The following is a 19,975-nucleotide window of genomic DNA, read 5'->3' as shown; positions in this document are numbered from 1 at the left end:
GCGAGTTTTTGGATCTGTTGCTTATGTACATGTTCCAAAGCAACACAGGACCAAGCTGGATGATAGAAGTGAGAAGTTTGTTTTCATCGGTTATGATGAGAACTCAAAAGGTTATAGATTGTTCAATCCTGACAATGGAAAGATAGTGACTAGCAGAGATGTCGAGTTTAATGAAAAACAATCGTGGGACTGGAGTTCACAAAAGGAAGGATCATATGATTTCCTACCTTACTTTGAAGATGAAGAACCAATAGTTCATGAAGCTAAAGTCACACCACCAACTTCACCAGCTCCTTCATCCCAGACATCGACATCAACATCACCTTCATCAAGTTCAAGTGACAGGCCAAGGAGATATCGAAATCTTGAAGACATTTATAATGAAACTGAAAGGTTAGATGACATGAACTTATTATGTTTTCTTACTGATGTTGAACCTTTAAGTTTTGAAGAAGCTAGCAAAGATGAGAGGTGGATTCAAGCCATGAATGAAGAGATTCAGTCTATTCAAAAGAATGGTACTTGGAAACTTGTTTCTAATCCAAGTAATCATCAACCAATTGGAGTTAAATGGGTGTATAAAGTCAAGAAGAATGCTAAGGGTGAAGTAGAGAGATACAAGGCTAGACTTGTGGCGAAAGGGTACAAGCAGAGACAGGGCATGGACTATGAAGAGGTTTTTGCTCCTGTTGCTCGTATGGAGACTATCAGACTGTTGATTTCACTTGCAGCTCAAAATCATTGGCAGATTCACCAGTTGGATGTCAAGTCAGCATTTCTAAATGGGTTTCTTGAAGAGGAAGTTTATATTGAACAACCCGAGGGGTATGTCGTTGAAGGCTATGAAGATAAAGTGCTAAGACTTAACAAGGCTCTGTATGGGCTCAAACAAGCACCGAGAGCGTGGAATAGTCGAATTGATAAGTACTTTCAAGAGAATGGATTCCGCAGATGCATGCATGAGTATGCTCTTTATGTGAAAGAACAAGATGGAGATTTGTTGTTTGTTTGTATCTATGTAGATGATCTAATTTTTACAGGTACTAATCCCAATATGTTCAATGACTTTAAGAAGGCGATGGAACGCGAATTTGAGATGAGTGATATGGGACTCATGTCCTATTATTTGGGAATTGAAGTGAAGCAAATGGAAGATGGTGTTTTCATATCACAGGAGCGCTATGCAAAAGATATACTCAAGAAGTTCAATATGTCAAACTGCAAGCCTGTCAGCACCCCTATGGAGATTGGAGTAAAACTTTCAAAAGTGGAAGAAGATGCTGGGAGAATAGATTCAACTTTGTTCAAAAGTCTCGTTGGAAGTTTGAGATACTTAACGTGCACAAGACCAGACATCCTGTTTGCGGTTGGACTTGTCAGTCGGTTCATGGAGAAACCCACAACTTCTCATATGAAAGCAGCCAAGAGAATTTTGCGATACTTAAAAGGTACACTTGATTATGGAATTTTTTATTCAGTGTCTGATGATTTCAAGTTGCTGGGTTATTGTGATAGTGATTTTGCTGGAGACATTGATGATAGAAAAAGCACTAGTGGTTTTATATTCTAAATGGGAAATAGTGCAATTTCTTGGTGTTCGAAGAAGCAACCAATTGTGGCACTTTCATCATGCGAATCTGAGTATGTTGCAGCTACTTCATGTACGTGTCATGCAATTTGGTTACGAAGGTTATTGAAAAAACTTCACTTAGAGCAAGGAGAAGCAACCAAGATTATGATAGATAACAAGTCTGCTCAAGCACTAGCAAGAAATCCAGTGTTTCATGACCGAAGTAAGCATATCGATACAAGGTATCATTTTATCCGTGAGTGTATTGAAAATAAAGAAATTGAATTGGAGTATGTGAGAACCGATGATCAGGTTGCTGATATTTTCACGAAGCCTTTGAAATACGACAGTTTTCAGAAACTGAAAATGATGCTTGGAGTTACAAGAAGTTCAAGTTTACAGGGGAGTGTTATAAGTTAAACTTGAAATGAATTAAACTAAGAAACGTAATTAATAAAACTTAGTTTAAGTTACCATGTATTAAGTGTTAGGTTATGGATGTGTTATGAAGTTACTTGCATTAAATCTATAAGTTAGCTTTATATTAATTAAGCTAAAGTTAAATAAACTTTGTATACGTTGATTTACAAAGTACTATAAATAGGCATGTAATGTTTCATATTAAATCAAGAAAAGCAATTACAAATACAAAGAGTTAAATATATTTGCTTTCTCTTCTTTTATTGTGTGAGTGTTTTATGATTGTTTTAATTAAAGGGCCTACCATCTTCCAACAATCTCTGCCATAACAAGGAGGCCACGCTTTCTTTAGTCTTCGATTTAGATTTGCAGCAGTTGTGCAGGTGTTTGAATTCAATTCTATGTTTGGTTATTAGCGCAGGATAATATCTCTTCTAATATAACTTTGTTCAGGAGAGGTGTTCTACATTCTGATCAATCTTCTAGTTCCGTTTGCTCAGAGGAAGATCCATATTGTTCTTCACTGTCAATTTGCTTGGAGGTTTTGGTGTTTTATTTTATCGAAGTGTAACGTTAGATGGGCTACTCCGAGGTTTCTTGAGGACTTATTCAGTGGATTTCATTATCTGATGGCAGATATCGACAGCTTTGGAAGCTTTTTTGGTTTTATGGAGTTTGGCATTTATGGAAGGCAAGAAATAGATGAGTCTTTGATGAGGAATCAGTGGATATTCCATTGATCATTTATCCAAAGAAAAGATTAAAATTCTGCTCCATAATTTTTCAATTTGTTGTCTTCTCGTTTGTTCAGAAACAGCGCGCGACTCTGGTACCAACTTGAAATTCCAAATGCGAGGGGGTGTGTGAATTAAAGTTGTTAAGAAATTAAAAATTTAATTAAGAAGTTGATGCTTAAGAGATTGACAAACATGAGTTTAGAACTATTACCTCCATGACAAATCTCAATTAATCGTCACAGTTGGTATTAATATATTAAACCACATCACACAAGATCTAATATATATATATATATAGCAAAGAGCTCATAGTTGTGGTTAGAAATGACATTTTGTCATATAGTTTTGATGCCAAAAAAGCGGAGAAATTGAAAACATGAATAATTTGCAAAGGTGTAAAAGGGAGCAGTCCACATTAAAGAAGTAGGGCCCCAGAAAATAGGGAGAAGAAAGCAAAGAGCAGTGCATTAGTAATTAATGAGAAGCAAGCTTCAAGCTGTGGCTATGGAGTTGGCCACGATTTTAATTTATATATAGCACTGCTTTGTCTCTTATCTGATGAAGATGAGGCATTTGGATTTCTTGTGCTTTTTTGGCCCTTCACTTAGATATCTATTGGATAACACTCCCTCTCTTTACTTCTTTTGCTCTTTACATATATAAATGTCACCTTACAATTTGCCCGATCGTTTTTTGTCTTTTAAAATCTTTCGGATTTCTCTTATTTTGTCGCATTGATCGGAACCAAATAAAAATAATTGAAGAATGTGTGATCACCACCATGATCTTCTTCCTTGTTTGCATTGCCACCCACACAGATACATCACAATGGTAAGTTCACCGCTCCTTAAGTTATGTTGCGCGGAAATAAAAATACTGGAATGGAAAATGAAAACGATCAAAGGAAAAAGAAAAAGAGCGAAACAAGTTTTTTTTTTTATTTTTTTTTATAAAAATATAGAAGTTAAATGCTAAAATGTAAAGTTCAACTTCAAAGTTTTCAATTCTTATGTGATGATCATCAATCATGGTGACTTATATATGTTGTGTTTGCATGGACATGGATGATAAAACAGGTTCATCATCTTATAGAGAGATGCTTAATCCTTCACATGAGTAGAGATCAATGTGTGAAGGCATTAGCAGAACATGCCACCATTCCTCCTCTGGTTACAATTACAGGTTTATCTCAATATCTTTCCCTATTAAATTTCTCTCTCTCTCATCGACTTTACACTTCTCATTGCTAATTATTGGGTTGGTGTTATGAAAATATGTTCTTGCAGTGTGGAGAGAGCTTCAGAAAGAAAATAGCGGCTTCTTTCGAGCATATTATAAGAATCTAATATAAATATAGAATTTCGAAATTTCAATAGAAACAAAATAATATTGAAAAGTAAGGCTAAACAACTTTTCATTCAATAAAATATTAGATGGAGAAGTAAGAATATCAGGTAGGTTATTGTACAATCTAATAAAGTATGATGATCATATGAGATCTCTAAAGGGTTTGTATATATTAAGGTGTTTCTCATGTGTATGTTTCAATAATATAATGTAAGGTATAAAATTCCCGTTTTTTTTCTGTAATAATTATTATGTTTATTAGGATTCAATTAGCATATGAATAATTTCCAATTTTAAATCATTTTTGCCTGCTTAACAATCATCAAGTAAAATGATGTCAGTGTTTCACAACTTGAAGTAGTAGAGTAATAACCTAATTCCCAAGAGCATCTGTCTCTAAAAGACATATGATTCAGAATCCAAGCAAAACCCTAGAAATGGAACATTTTTCTTCTTATATAAGCTTATAATTATTCACTCAAATGGTATCCTTGCCCATAAGGAATGCCTTGGAGCCTTTCTTTGATAGAAATTGTTGCCTTCAATGTCCACCTGAAACTTTTCAACACAAAATCCCATTCAAATGCCATAAATTACTACCAACATATTGAGTAAAAACAGTCTTTGCAGTGCGCTGAAAACATCCTTAAAAGGCTGTTTCATAAATTCTGAATTTAATGTACTGCTTTGTCTAGGGCATGCAGAAAGTGACTGGCTTTCAAATTCAACAACTAAGATCACCTATTTTTCATTTTACTTGTTTTCAGCATAACCAATCATTTCTACCCGGCCACTTTGACTACAAATCTTGAATCATATAGTATCTCTTATGTTGCGTAGAAAAACACCGATACGGATATGGAAAACACTGAAATGATGAAAAACCGTGAAACCGCACTTTTTATCAGAATGGACTATAAATATAAAATTTTGGAGTATTTTCAAAAATGAAAACGAAACGTCAAAATACAGGACTCAACAAGTTTCCGTGAAGCATATATATATTGTATGGCATATGTGATCATATAAAAAATAATCAAGTTATTGCTTTCTCTCATGTATTTTACCTCAGATACATTATGACTCCATATCTCCTTCTCTTCTTCCAGGCCACAATTTTCTCCACCATCTTTATAATGAATGGGAGGGCAATTGGCCCACTAAAAAAATTGCAGCATTGAGAGTAAACATTATTAAAAATACCTGTTTTAGGTACATAATGTTCATTATTTTGAAAACTCACATTTTTTGCAGCTGTACTGAAGGCTTCTTTGTGAGCCATGCTAGGATTTTCAGCCTTGAGCCTTCTGATCTCATCTCTGCCGATGAACATGCGAATATAATAAGCTAATGTATATATGCATAACCCAAAAGCATTACAAATTAATATAATGTAGTTCTTTACTTGATGAAGCGATTATAAGCTGATGGTGCTCTTTGCCTTTTCTCTGGAGCTGTACACGAGAGAGTTCAAATATATGGTTATGAATGAGTAATATGATAAACTACACAGTTAAGCTAATAAATTCAACAAGAAATTAGGGTTACGTTTATTAATAACGCGATTAACAGGGTTGTTATCCTCTTCCCATTCATTATCAGAATAGGCAGCCGTGGGAGATGATATCTCCATGTCCAAGGTTTTTCCAGCATCGACGTGTTGTGCATTGGTTTCTTCTTTTTGCTGGAAGATCGTAGAGAAAAATATCACAAGCGTTAATTAGTGATAATAAATCATCAATATATTATAACATAATGTTTCATAAATAGAAATAGGTCTCAAGAAAACAAAAAAAGTAAAAAATTAGATGAGAATATATAGATTCCAGAAACTATATTGTATGGAAAAAGTTCTCGAATCTTATGTTTCGTCATTTCATTTATATTTTTGAAAATATTTCCAACACTTTCGAACTCTATAGTATCGTTTTCATTTCCGTGATGCGTAATCTAGAGATATTGTAGACCTGATCATGGCCGAGAGAAGCTAAAAGATGGTGGAGAGGGACAAAAGAGAGTCTCATCATGTTGACAGAGAGGAGACTGGTGCAGTGGCCACATCTCACAGTCACCACCATTGATAAATTGCTGCATGGAACGCTCACCTATACTTAAACAAATTAAAATATTTTAAGTAGATAAAGAAATAAAAGGACAAAAGAAAATGTGTTCGAGTGGTGTACTTACCAGTAGAATGGTGTCACAAAAACCACATTGTACATAGCAAATCTGCTCTGGGAGGTCAAAGAGATGGTTCAGTGTTGTTGACATTGTTGTATGGTTGTGTGTTTAGGGTTTGAGAGAGAATGTTTGAAGCTGTGGGTCATCTTATTTATAGATACATTCCAATAATAATCAACTATTTTGTGTTTTTATTTTATGTTTTGTTGTGCCAAAATGGTTGAGTTTTCTCATTATTGTTTATCAACAAAAACAAGTATACTTAACTCAGCTGTCAGGAATTAATGGTCCAGTTTTTCATAATGTTTTAATGATTTAATCTTTTATTCCAACTTATAACTCATCAAAAAACAGGTTAAACTTATTATATATGATGAGTTTCTTATGCATTCATTTTAATTTATCATTTGTTAATCTCATGTTATCTTTTCTTAAATTAGACCCTCTGCCTAAGGTTTGAACTCATAGTCCACGTTTATTCTTTTAGAGGTTGGGGATATTGATAAGACCGAGAGCTGATCATATGGTTGAAATAAAACACTTTAAAATTAAAATATCCAAAAAATTACTAAATTGTTGGAGTGGCGGAATTTAAATTTTGACTCCGAGTGAAAAAATTTACTTCACTAAACAACCTTTTGATTTTTTTTTATACTTTTTTAGGTCAAATAACATCTCGTTTCACTATTTGTTTTCTCATTATGTAATGCATTATAATTAATTTTTTATTATAAGAAAATAAATAAAAAAACAAGAATTTGATAATATTCTTAGTTACCAAAATATTTTTAAATAAATGTGTAAACTGTAAATTAAGGACCTCCAAAAACCTCATATTTTTTTTTTCTTCTTTTTCTTAACTAAATCCTCAAGCCTCTGAACCAAAACATGTCCATAATAATATCAATTCTAAAATGATTTTAATGCAATTCTAATTACAACATTTTCCATTTGGAAAATGTTGAGAAGAGAGAGCGCTTGCGGGAAAAATTGAAACTACTACCTACCAATTTGTTGTCGATCTAGCTTTTATAATATTTGAGTTATAATTACTCATTGGTCGATCATAACGTATATTATCATGCATATAATTTCAAAAAATGCATGTCTATTATAGGGCTTAAAATAAGACTTGTAAGGGCACAAATTTCTACGGCAGTAAAGAAAAAATAGACAAGTTCTAATTTGTCCCATATGTTGTTTTCTCTACAATTGAATCACCCAAACTCTTCGAGTCAGCTCTCATTCATGAGAGTGAAAGTGCACTGAAATGCTACCATAATTAGAAGAAGGGAAAGTTCCAGAAGAGTGGACATAGAAGGAAATTAGGCATCTTAGAATTTGTTTTTGGTGAGAAAAAGGTAAATAAAATTGACCATAACAAGCCATCAATCCTATTTACCACCCTATTATTTACCATCACTTAAATGTTTAACATCTACTTTCTCAGCTGTCATTTTTTTTATCTTTGTTGCTGTTTTGTTGACTCAACCAACCATGTGATTGCACTTATAGTTTTATCAGATCAATATTGAATTGTTGTGATTGCGCTTTAACTCTAATTAAAGTGACATGTATATATGAAGTTAGGGTTTAATACTATCTTGTTATAAACCATAAAACTCTCATATTTTTCATAATGCTCTTCTCGGGTTACTTTACTCTTTTAAACGCAAGTTTAAATCCCTTCGGATCCAATTTAAACCTAATATTTAATCTCGACTGATTGGGTAAATGAAAAGTGATGTGAAACATGTCAGATTTCACATATGCATATTGAATGAGAGAGTTCGTGATGGATATGAGAATTTCGCAAGGTCGTGATAAAATTGAAATAGCTATAAAAACTTATGATTTAATATGCAGTTATCAGTTAAAGTTCAATGGATTTTAAACTCGTGATAGATTTGATTTTTTTGTTTTTAAATAGTGATTTTATATGACAACTTTTAAAGAACGTGGTTAAATTGGAAAAACAATGCAACGATAGTGATTTAATATATAACTAGTCCTATTTCATATATAAAATTAAAAAATCAAGTATTTTTTTATAAATTTCTCTTTATTAATCATCTTTGTACCCATATAGTGTATGAATATTTAAGAGTGTACAACAACTCAACGAAATCAATTCAACAAATTTTATTCTGTTTTCTTTGAGATTTTTTTTTTAAATTATTCGGCTTTAAAAGAACAAAACAAGTCGTTTCACTTCTAATACAAATCGAGCCAAATCTAGAAAAGCTAATTGAACTAATTTAGTTCGCTTTGATTTGAAATATTTAAGAAAATTAATATAATCAATTAATATTAAAATGGCGTGACGAAAGAATGCACTCTCAATTTTGAGCTCGAACAAAGTGAGAGGAGAGGATGAAAAGTAAACCATATTCTGTGATCAAAATATGCCAACTTAAACGCCACAAATATATATAAAAAAAAGGTCAAAATGCTAGGAACTAAAGAAGAAAAAAAACATGACAAGGAGGCCGCAAAAGAAGTCCCATCGAGATAAATGCAATATTTCAAAAAACAAATGTGATATACATGGGCACTAATCTAACTGCGCAGACGTTTCTTTTTTTGTATTTGTGAAGTTTAAATTTGCATTTTTAAACAGCGCATTTGGGAAGTTAATCATATAGTAATAAAATAGACTTTGATAAAAATCATGTGATAAAAATCATGTGATGGCCATGTTTGGTTCATGGAATAAAATAGCATGAAATAGAATAAAATATCATGTGATAAAAATCTTGATATTTTTCTTATCAAGAACTTTCAGAGCATGCGCGCATAAAATTCCTACAAAAGTAAATTTCATACAACTACACTTAACAATTCTTGTTGACATTTCTAAAGAAACCAAGTGCTCTTGATCCTTTTTACCACATTGAACCTTGTAACTAGTAACAAATTCAGATTTGTCAACTCTGTGCATAACACAATCCAAAACCTTCATATACTCATCTTGGAACATTTTATATATAGCAGGAGTGTATATTTTTGAAGCATGCCTTAACATCTCAACATTAACCTGTAAAACTGGAACCCTTTCTCTCATTTTAAATTCTTTTAACAACTCATCATACCGTCTATCTGATAGCAACCTGCTATAATTATCAAAAAAATGCATAAAGTTATTTTTTGCATCCAAGTATTTCTTTAAAACACTATTCATTGATTCACTCCGTCGAGTGCTCTTCATATCAGCTGTAAACATATGACGTCCGTATACCATAGCCCATTTTTTTCTTACTTCAAAAATTCCACTGCACCATTTATTATCAGTAAGCATATACTTATTAAGCATATTATCCCAAGCTTGAAGCCATTTATCTTCTTCTTCATAATCGTATACACATGAGCTAAAATCATTTGCAAATTGTTTTGATGAATGAAAAACATGGCTTAAATTTTTTGGCAGCATTCTGATAAATATGCTACACACATAATCGATGATGGGTTTGAAAAAATACCTCCTCAATTGCTTTGGCCATCGCTGCACATTGATCTGTAAATATCGTCACAGGTTGTTTTCCGGACATTGCACTGAGAAAAGTCTCAAACAACCATTTAAAAGATGATATCGTTTCATCATATAGCAAAGCTGCACCAAAAATAATACTTTTTTTATGTTGATTAACACCAACAAATGGAGCAAACGGCCTAGCATACTCATTTGTTCTATAAGTTGTATCGAAACATACAACATCTCCAAAGTGTTGGTAATCAATAATTGATCTGCCATCTGCCCAAAACACATTTAATATAGAATTATCATCATCATCAAGTTGCACCAAATAGAAATAAGAAGGATCTTGTAATTGCATTTTATGAAAATATTCCATAATAGCATGACCATCTTCCTTAATCATCTCTATTCTACGCTTGGCGGATATATAATTTCTAAAATCACTGTCCAAAAATCCATTAAATTCACGACCTCCACTTTGTGTAGTCAATAAATTAATAGTGGATCTAACAGATAATCCAGCCTTTGCAGCATCATCAGCGACAGCTTTATGAGCTGGTGTAATTTGTCTTTGTGATCTTAACATATGTTTCATTGGTGTAGGAGTAAGTTCATGACTATGATCTGCCTTAAAAGAAACAACTTCAAACATACCGTCCGATTTGAGTTGACAAGTCATTTGAGCCAAACAATTTACTCGGGAACTTTGATGCTCAAATTTCACTTGTTCGCACCTTTTATCAACACCTTTCTGACCTTGTTTTGAACAACAAAAAGTTCTTCTTTTTATCTGTCCATCAACACGCTTCAAATATTGTTTTCTCACACTGAATCCCAATTTATGAGCATAACTTTTATAAAAAGTATATGCACTCTCTTCACTGTCAAATTTTTTACCAACACAGGGCACCTCGATATCCATAAGTCTGATATTTAAACAAAAAAAATTATATTAGTATTAAATTAATAATTAATTGGATTACAATTGATATAAAATAAATATATTTATAAAATAATAATTTAAATAAAATACCTTATTCTTTGTGAACGACAATGGATACTTGAGCTATTAATAAAGTTTCAAAATATTAGCAACTGAGCCTTGAAAAAGGAATGAATAGAGAAATTGAAATTATGAAGTTATAATTGATTGAAGTTAAAGATTTGAATGGAAAGAAGATGTTTATATACTGTTAATCTGGGGTTGCGTATTCATCAAATTAAAAAAAAAAAATGCTAGGGCTGCGTGCGGGACGTTTCTGTCATAAATTAGGAATACTTAGGCTAATTTTCCAGTTCAGTCCTAGAATTATTAAGGACTGAACTGGACAATTTACCAGTTTGGTAAAAAGGAAAAGTCTGTGAGGTGGCAGCTTGTCAGGCTGCCACCTCGCAGACTGCAGGAAACTCCTGCTGCCCGGGGCAGCAGGAAAATTTTCCTCTTCCACAAAATCATGGAATAGCAATTCTTTGAAATACCTATCCATGAACCAAAGCAAAGAATTGTCATTCTATGCGGAATAGCTATTCCATTCCACACCTATTTCATGAACCAAACATGTACTCTATTAGATTTTAGTCTCAGTGAGAGAATACATCCAGAATCGCTCTTAGTTTCAAGTTCAAGATATGACTTCTTGTTTCCTCTAATATTCAAAAAAATTACAACTGTGTTAATATGTGTTGCTGATTTGAAAGGCTTAGTTGCAACATGATTGCAAGGAGAGGAAGACAATCAGCACGAAGGAAAATCCACCACTTGCGACAATTGTAAGGAAGGAAATTGTTGAATACTTGACTCATTTGTTCAACTATCGGTCAAAGCAGAACTCCTCTTTTTATTAGAGAAATTACTACAATGTCGGGGAATTATAAACATTTACAAGCAAATAAATTGTTTCTCACCCTCCAAACACTACTTATGCCTTCAATCAAGCAACTTCTAATGAAGACATAATCACCCAACCCAAGTACATTAGCGTGCACTATTTAATTATGCCACCATCTTCGATTAGCTAGACTTTATTTTGAAAGTGCCAATTGCAAAAAAATAAAAAGCCTTGCACAAGACAATATGCTTCAAATGGGTTCATTACCACCTAAAGCAACAGCTGATCTAGTAATTTACATGGTGTAATGTAGTTAGCAATTGTAATTGCCAATTCTAGAAATCACAGACCAACCAAGATGAAGATCCTAACATTATAATGCATATGAATATTTTGATTTCTAAGAACTATTAAGTTGAACATACAAGTATGCTCAACGTAAACAGCATATAATCTTCAAATTCAAACCATGACATAGCTCATAAATAAGCTGTAACATTATCATAAGTATCGAAATAATGAAAAGAGTAAGCCCGCAAGAAACTTGTACCGGCACTACAACATTCCAGCTATACATTCATCACCTACCGTTTTAGTTCCACTAAACAAAAACAAACACTGAACCTCTCCAACTATAAAAGCTACTGGAGCCTTACTTTAATCCAATACAAATTACTAGATTCGATAAGCAAAACAGTATACGTGAATTTTAACATAAGAAAACAGCTTGTAGGGCTCTCCATTCACCAAGAGCAATTTTAAAACAAAACAGTCTTTTCACAAGCTCTCAATCCTAATGGCAATCTCATAAAATTTTCAGCAGCTACAGCCTCTCTTCGAAAATTATCCTATCCTAAAGTTCAAAAAATTACTTGGTCTCTCATCAAATTCTTAAGAGAACTCATTTTCAATTCCAAGTAAAGTATTTATACTCATTACCAACCTATGTAGCACAGAAACGAAGACAGGAGAACAGGAAAAAAATTGCTATTTTAAGGTTTATTATGTTAAAAATAAAGTTGCGTGTACAAAATGCCAAGTTTATGACGATTGAATGAAGTGTACGTGCTACTTACCGACAACATTTTTCCACCCAATGTAATTGAAGAAACAGCACATCACAGAAAATGCTAAGAGGTCATTTGGTTTACGTGATTATGAAAGGAATAGACAATAATTTATATTTGATTGGAAAAATTAGACGAGATGGAAATGAGATTACTCCACCAATAGATATCACACATTCCCCTTCTCCACTATGGAGATGAACTTCATTTTCATTTTTCTATTTTCATTCCTATTCTCTATTCAACCAAAAAATATTGTACATCACCAATCATTTCCATTCCCATTCTCTCTCATTTATATTCCAATCCACAATCATATTTCCATCCTTGAACCAAAGACACATTTAGCTACAAATTCAGGTAACTGTATGAATCAATCAAAATAGACTGCAAAACCATATATTAAAAACAAAATATCCAGGTAACTATATTAAGCAGAATACCATTTTGATAATATCCATCGAAATAAACTCAACATACCCAAAAAAAGTACCAAAGTTTCAAAAAAATTGAACTGCCATACAACCCTAATCAACTCAACATCATCAAAACTATAACAGATCAATCAGCACCAGGCTTGTTAAAGACATAAGTCAAGCCACACTTACCACAATAATGCCTATCAAAATGATTAGCCATAAAAGTGCCAGCTCCACACTCACCATTAGGGCACTCCTTCCTCAACCGCTGCACCTTCCCATTATCATCCGTCTTGTAGAACTGAAGCACGGCCAGCTTCACCTTCTTCTTCTTGTGCTTGATTTTCTTGGGCTTAGTGTACGTCTTCTTCTTCCTCTTTTTTGCCCCTCCACGTAGGCGGAGAACCAAGTGCAGAGTGGACTCCTTCTGGATGTTGTAGTCGGCGAGTGTGCGGCCGTCCTCCAGCTGTTTTCCGGCGAAGATTAGGCGCTGTTGATCTGGGGGGATGCCTTCCTTGTCTTGAATTTTGGCTTTGACATTGTCGATTGTGTCCGAGGATTCTACCTCTAGGGTTATTGTTTTCCCCGTTAGGGTTTTCACGAAGATCTGCATTGTGAGGCTGCCAGATTGAAGTCAGATGAGGCTCATACACCAATTTATATACTGTGGCGTCTGCGAGATTTTTAGGGTTTTTTGTTCATTTGTGAGAGAATTTCTACTTAAGTCACAATTTGCCCCAAAAATTGAAAGTTATGATCAATTAGTACATATCTTAAAATTTTATAATCAATTTAGTAATAAATTTAATTTAGTTTTTATCAGTTTGTCTCATTTTAACATCATAATAATTATTGAAAGTGAGCAATACGCTTCGAATCAAGTGTGAATTGAGGTAAATTGATTAAAAAATAAACAACAAATATTAGACTAAATTGATCATAATAATTATCCATTGTTGCTGAGTTAAGAGGCAAATTGCCACTCATAAGTTTTATGGTATGTGTTTAATAGTTTCAAAGGATTATATTGCCTCTGCAACAATTAGAACGAAAGATCGAATAAGATTAAATTCATATTTTCGAATAAAAACACTTTTAAAATAAATATTTTGGATAAAAACACCTTTAAAATATTTATTTTGTCTCGTTTTATTCTTTTAACTCTTGTCTCCTCGCCTCAATTGTTCCAATCATCTTCTACCGCCTTAGCTTTTGGGTAAAATGAGCCAAATGAAGCTCTAGGTTATTTGACAAAAAAAAGTTGTAGGTGTTATTTTTTTGAAAAAAAAGACTATAAATCTATTTTATGTGAAGTTGAATGGGCAAAATAAACCTTTTTTGGTTTAATGGCTTACCATAAAGTTGGCACTCCAAACGGCGTCGCGTGAAGTATTTAAAACCTCAGAACCAAATTATCCATACGACATCGTATCTGGGGAACGACGGCGTTTATGACTCGAAAAAATATCAAAATCATATCTGTTCATCGCTCTTCTCCACCATCTTCTTCCTCATCGCTGAAGTACAACAGAAAAACCAGAAAACAGAATTAAAATCTGAATGCCAGCAGTAGACTATTAATGGCAATTTTAGCTTCTTTACCAGGTATCAATCTCTTCTCTTCACTCCCATCAAACCCACCACCACAAAACAATTCTCCACCACAACCGCCAATTCCCATCCCCAAATACCCACCTCCACCGCCCAAAACCCCACCTCCTCCACCCAAAAACCCAGCCTTCAAGCTTCCACACAATCGAACCAAGTACTACAAACCAATCAAACAGGACGGCGTCATCTCATCAGACGGAGACCGCTCCGTCATCGTTAACGAAAATGGCGTATCCTACAAGCTCCCCGGCGCACCCTTCGAGTTTCAGTTTAGTTACTCCGAAACTCCTAAAGTTAAACCGTTAGCAATCCGTGAACCGGCTTTTCTGCCGTTTGGTCCTCCTTCAATGCCGCGTCCGTGGACCGGTAAAGCTCCGTTAAAGAAATCCAAAAAGAAGATGAAGTTTCCTCTGTTCGGTAATACGCCACCAGAGAATGGTGAAGATAACGGAGCTAAGTATTTTCAACTGCCGGAGAATTTTCAATTAGGATATTATCCTGACCAAGTTAGATCAAGAAAAGAAATATTAGGAGCGCCGTTAAGTAGATGGGAAATTAAAAATTTGATTAAGCCTCTCGTGTCTGATAATCGTCAGGTTAATCTTGGTATGTCTTAACTTTAGTAAAGTTTATTGCTTTAATTTCAATTGTCTTAGTTTGTTTTATAATGTAAGTAAAGTTTGTTGCTTTAGGTAGGGATGGATTGACACATAATATGTTGGAATTGATACATTCGCATTGGAGAAGGAGTCCGGTATGTAAAGTTCGTTGTAAAGGCATTCCGACAGTGGATATGCGAAATATTTGTCGTAGTTTGGAGGTACTTCCTCTGCGTTTTTATGTATGTTGTTCAATCTTGTTAATGAGCTTTACGGTTGCATGATTTTGTTTTTGGTTTTATTTGAAGGAAAGAACGGGAGGAAAGGTGATATATAGAATTGGTGGTGTGGTTTATCTTTTTGCTGGAAGAAACTATGATCATAGAAATCGTCCACGAATACCTATAATGCTATGGAAACCTGCAGCTCCGGTTTACCCAAAACTTATACAAGATGCTCCTGAAGGATTGACTAAAGATGAAGCCTATGAATTTCGGGAAAAAGGGAAGGAACTATTGCCGATATGTAAATTAGGTAACTCGTCATCATTTATATCGTCGTTGCTCCTATTGCAAGTAACTAATGTTTTGATTCATAAATGATTGCAGCCAAAAATGGAGTTTACATTACCTTGGTAAAAGATGTTAGAGATGCTTTTGAAGGAAGTCCACTGGTGAAGATTGACTGCAAAGGAATGGATCCAAGTGACTACAAGAAGTTGGGTGCTAAACTTAAGGTCTAGAAATTCCCATGCTTTACTCCTTTATCCTGTGCAATTTTTTTTTTCATCAATTGCATCTTTCTGAAAAGAATCATCAATAAGGAGAAAAAAAAATCGCATATTTGGCCACTTTTTTAGGTTGTCGAAATTTAGAGCTATGAATTTAAACAGTAGGTTTTTCACGAAATTGCAAGTATATACAAGAAATCGGATGCGTTATTAAAATAATGATCTATCCTTCTTGCTATTTTCAAAATGAGGTGATCGATGCAATCCCATATGACTCTCTCCTTGTTAATGCAGACGTATATTTTAAAATCGTATGTATATATGATTAAACTTTGGATGAAAAGGGATAACAGGGTTGCGCTCTCAAAATATTGATGTTTAAACTATCTTATATGGTTCTCAAGTTTGTTAGGTCTTGCACAAACTCACCTGCAAAGGGACACTATGCTTGTGAGATTAAACTCTTCAAGATTTTACAAAGCTAGTGTCTCCTGCATTTTCTTCTTTGGATCTTCATCTCCACATATAGATTATTTTTGAAATTTATCAAGGATATCATTGTTTGAAACTCCATGCCCATAACAAAAAATGATATCCTTAAATCATTTTTCACAACTGCATTTTCTTCTTCGGTTCAGAGTAATCTCAAAATTTATCAAGGATATCATTTTTTGTCATTACTATGAACCAAATTGAGTTTTTTCCTTTGTGCATTGGGCATTTGTGAAAAGGCCATTGGGCCGGCCATATAGGCGATGCTAGTTTCATGCTCTATGCTGAGGCGACTCAGTGAGCCTGCTTCACAATACAGGTTGAGTTATGGACCATGGTAATCTAAAAATTCAAGAAAAAGTTTCAAAAAGGGAGAGTCCAACAGGCTTTCTGGAAAAAGTCTTACCATTTTAGGGCCTGCTTATTCGAGAGCATCTGCTCCAATTATGATTCATTTTGGCGAATATTCATTTTTGCGGTTACCATAGTATAGTGTTTTCACATGACAGTTAATGGCTTTCAAATTTTTATATTTTGGTAACCAAACTTCAATTTAACCAACAATGGCAAATGTCACTAAATAATTTCCGGTAAATTTTTGCTTACGCAGACAACGAAGATAAAATGTACGCCAAATTGTATGTACTTTAGGGTTACCAAACTATATACTTTATTTTAAATTGTATACTGATTTTTAAATGACATGGCAAAATTAGGAAGACGTGCACTTTTTTGTCGGCTACGTAAGCAATTTTTTGCCTGAATTCATTTGAAAATTGGTAACCGTTCTGTAAAAATACTATAATTTGATAACCGCAAACAATTTTAACCTAAGAAAAATACTGGGATTAGTTTCGCTTCTGTCCGTTCTCAGTTATCCAAACTCTTAACGATAGACTGGGAGGAGTAAAACAGTTCTTTCAGCTTAGTTTAGATGGTGATTTATTTCAGTTTGTGTGCCAAAGATTAACATAGTGGTGTTTCAAACATTCCGGAAAAAATAGGGTTATGTTCCCAAAACCCCAAATGAAATTTACAAAATGTTGAAAAAATTGATGAATATTGAGCATCTCTGTGTTTTGCAACTTCTATCCTATACTGTTTGTCCTGAATTATTCCAGAAAACGTAGCTATATTTTTCTAAGCATTTTTCTGTAAACCGTGTAACAGGAATTGGTCCCTTGTGTACTTCTGTCGTTTGATGAAGAGCAAATCTTGATGTGGAGGGGGAAAAACTGGAAATCATTGTATGGAGAAGTTCCCAGCAAAGCTGATATTAAAATCGGTTCAGATGACTCAGGTATGGAGTAACCACGTTGCATTTGCATGTAATCGGGGTGTACATTCGGTTCAAATCAAACTGAATCGAACTAAAATTTTGATTTTTCAAAACTAAACCGAGTTTATTAGAATTTTAAAATTTCAAACTGAACCGACCGAGCCAATTGGTTCTTTTTGTCAGTTTGGTTTGCACCCAAAATCCAAAGTGGAATACATATATTCTAAGCATATACCTAGGACTCACCAATTGCAGGGTCTTAAATAACTCAGCTTGTAACCAATGGGATATTTTGAAAAAGTACGAGGAAGCTTCACTTGGCCCTTAGCATAAGGCCTTGTTGGTTCATGTGTAAAAGGTTGAAAACACCATATCAGATGTTGTGAGAAAGTAGTTTCCTAGAAGCTGCATTCTTCAAAGATTCCTTTACTGTTTGCTGAAAAGGGGGCTGCTTATTTTGTCAAGTTTCACTATATATATGTTCCACTCTGTTTTTTGTTATCTTAAGAGTTCCAAATGTTAGTTGAAATAGTATCAAGTTCAAGTTCGACTCGGCTCTAAAACTTGAAACTCAAACTCGATCGAATTTTATTTTAAGAGCTCAAACTCGAACTTAGTAGAATAATTAAAAATTGGATTTGACTCAACTCGACTCAACTCAACTCAATTATCTGTATATAAATTTCAAACTAAATTTTAGTATAACAGTAAGAATATTGTATTATAAACATGTATTGTTATTAAAAAATAAAAAAGTAAATTAATCAAAACTCGATTAAACTCTCGAGTATTCTGATGTTTGGACTCGACTCAATCAACATCGAATAGCTCGAATCCAAACTCAACTCGATTAACATCGAGTAGCTCAAACTCAATCTAGACTCAATTAACATCGATTATTTTTCGAGTTAAATCCGAGTAGTTTGGAAGTTGGCAAGTTGGCCGACTTGATTATACCCTGAGTTTGAACATTAATATATTCCATAATATTGTAATGTTTGTATATCACATCTGTTTCCTTGATATTTTGTTGCAACCATAATATTGTAATGTTTGTATATCACATCTGTTTCCTTGATATTTTCAGGCAAGTTTGATGATGAATGTAGTAACCCCGATGCTCATTGGAGCCCGAAAATGACGTCCCTGTGGAAACGCGCTATTGAATCAAACAAGGCAATTTTACTAGATCGGATCAATCTTGGTCCTGATGATCTGCTGAGAAAAGTAGAGGAATTCGAGAGCATTTCACAGGCAACTGAACACTCATATCCAGCTGTAATTTCGGCTAGCGAAGATGGTGCCAATAATGCAATGGAAACATTCGGATATGATCCGGTTAGTGAAAATCTTGCTGAGGACGACACAGATAATGACTATGAGTATGAAGATGATGAGTATTTTAGCGACTCTTTTGAAGAGGTAGATACTGTAGTTCCTCGGGGATCATTACGCATTGATCTTCTAGCAGAAAAACTCGATCAAGATTGATAAATCTGCTAAAAGTGCTAATTATTCTTGGCGAAGTTTAACGCGCTCTATGCATTGTAAAGATCAGTCATAGAAGAGTCATTTCGGTTCATAAAGTTATGTAGGTTAGATAAATCCAGATGTTTTTAATTTCAGGTCAAATGGACTCAAATTTCTAATTATTGTATCAAATCTATTTGACTTGATTTTAGAAAGTTTTGGATCTATTTGATCAAATTGAATGTAAATTTATGGACTAAAATGATCTATTTTTCAAAGATCATTGTACATTTGTAGGATATGGAGTAGCAAATAGCATATGTACTAATGGAAATTCACCTACAACTATGGATTAAAGAAACTATAACATCAAATTAATGTGATCCCACAATACAAATAAATTGCATTTTACACCGTAAGTACTATAAATTAGACTCCTCAAGATTCGGATATTCTATCTCTTTATTTTGGTGTACCAAAATAAGGCCAATTTAACCAAAATCTAAATTAACTGAATCCTTCTGTGCGAACTAATAGTTTTAATTAAAATTGAATTAATCAAAATTAACGAGAACGGATTGAATTTATTCGGTTAAATCTATAGGATTATAATAAAAAAAATATATAAAATTTTCAGTTAATTTAAAAATATTAAACTCTTAATCAGTCAAATAAAAATCAGAAGAAACAAAATTTTCCGCAAGAAGAAAACAGAAAGAGAAGTAGAGTGGAAGCAGGGGAAATCAGTT

At 33.7% G+C, this 19,975-nt stretch overlaps 6 protein-coding genes across 7 annotated transcripts; 2 read left to right on the top strand and 4 right to left on the bottom strand.

Annotated features, from left to right (window-relative positions):
* The first annotated feature begins 3,270 nt into the window (after positions 1–3,270).
* LOC126655034 (uncharacterized) lies at positions 3,271–4,133 on the top strand. The gene is made up of 3 exons (XM_050349034.2): positions 3,271–3,558; positions 3,804–3,909; positions 4,014–4,133. The coding sequence occupies exons 1-3, from the start codon at positions 3,493–3,495 to the stop codon at positions 4,076–4,078; spliced, it is 237 nt and encodes a 78-aa protein (XP_050204991.1). The 5' UTR covers positions 3,271–3,492; the 3' UTR covers positions 4,079–4,133.
* A 192-nt stretch (positions 4,134–4,325) lies between these two features.
* Positions 4,326–6,391, bottom strand: LOC126655032 (axial regulator YABBY 4). Of its 2 annotated transcripts, none has more exons than XM_050349031.2 (7): positions 6,262–6,391; positions 6,042–6,179; positions 5,623–5,758; positions 5,480–5,528; positions 5,318–5,393; positions 5,142–5,234; positions 4,326–4,632 (listed from the first exon to the last, which is right to left on the bottom strand). In XM_050349031.2, the coding sequence occupies exons 1-7, from the start codon at positions 6,343–6,345 to the stop codon at positions 4,549–4,551; spliced, it is 660 nt and encodes a 219-aa protein (XP_050204988.1). In that variant the 5' UTR covers positions 6,346–6,391; the 3' UTR covers positions 4,326–4,548. The 2 variants fall into 2 exon arrangements, with proteins under 2 accessions (XP_050204988.1, XP_050204989.1); XM_050349032.2 differs by having other exon boundaries at positions 4,326–4,626.
* Positions 6,392–8,995: 2,604 nt separating this feature from the next.
* Positions 8,996–9,685, bottom strand: LOC130014866 (protein FAR1-RELATED SEQUENCE 5-like). The gene has a single exon (XM_056103832.1). It carries the CDS (start codon positions 9,683–9,685, stop codon positions 8,996–8,998), a length of 690 nt encoding a protein of 229 aa, XP_055959807.1.
* LOC126657336 (protein FAR1-RELATED SEQUENCE 5-like) lies at positions 9,001–12,901 on the bottom strand. The gene is made up of 2 exons (XM_050352008.2): positions 10,764–12,901; positions 9,001–10,656 (listed from the first exon to the last, which is right to left on the bottom strand). Exon 2 carries the CDS (start codon positions 10,650–10,652, stop codon positions 9,699–9,701), a length of 954 nt encoding a protein of 317 aa, XP_050207965.1. The 5' UTR covers positions 10,653–10,656; positions 10,764–12,901; the 3' UTR covers positions 9,001–9,698.
* A 127-nt stretch (positions 12,902–13,028) lies between these two features.
* LOC126657337 (ubiquitin-40S ribosomal protein S27a) lies at positions 13,029–13,729 on the bottom strand. The gene has a single exon (XM_050352010.2). It carries the CDS (start codon positions 13,656–13,658, stop codon positions 13,188–13,190), a length of 471 nt encoding a protein of 156 aa, XP_050207967.1. The 5' UTR covers positions 13,659–13,729; the 3' UTR covers positions 13,029–13,187.
* Positions 13,730–14,506: 777 nt separating this feature from the next.
* On the top strand, positions 14,507–19,571 carry LOC126656235 (CRS2-associated factor 2, chloroplastic). Its single transcript, XM_050350748.2, has 6 exons — positions 14,507–15,262; positions 15,349–15,476; positions 15,564–15,789; positions 15,864–15,991; positions 17,648–17,777; positions 18,844–19,571. The coding sequence occupies exons 1-6, from the start codon at positions 14,626–14,628 to the stop codon at positions 19,245–19,247; spliced, it is 1,653 nt and encodes a 550-aa protein (XP_050206705.1). The 5' UTR covers positions 14,507–14,625; the 3' UTR covers positions 19,248–19,571.
* The last annotated feature ends 404 nt before the right edge of the window (positions 19,572–19,975 follow it).

Source organism: Mercurialis annua, linkage group LG7 (assembly GCF_937616625.2).
Source record: "Mercurialis annua linkage group LG7, ddMerAnnu1.2, whole genome shotgun sequence".
NCBI classification, from domain to species: Eukaryota; Viridiplantae; Streptophyta; class Magnoliopsida; order Malpighiales; family Euphorbiaceae; genus Mercurialis; species Mercurialis annua.
The sequence above is the reverse complement of the archived record's forward strand: the minus strand, read 5'-3'. Positions and strand labels throughout refer to the sequence as shown.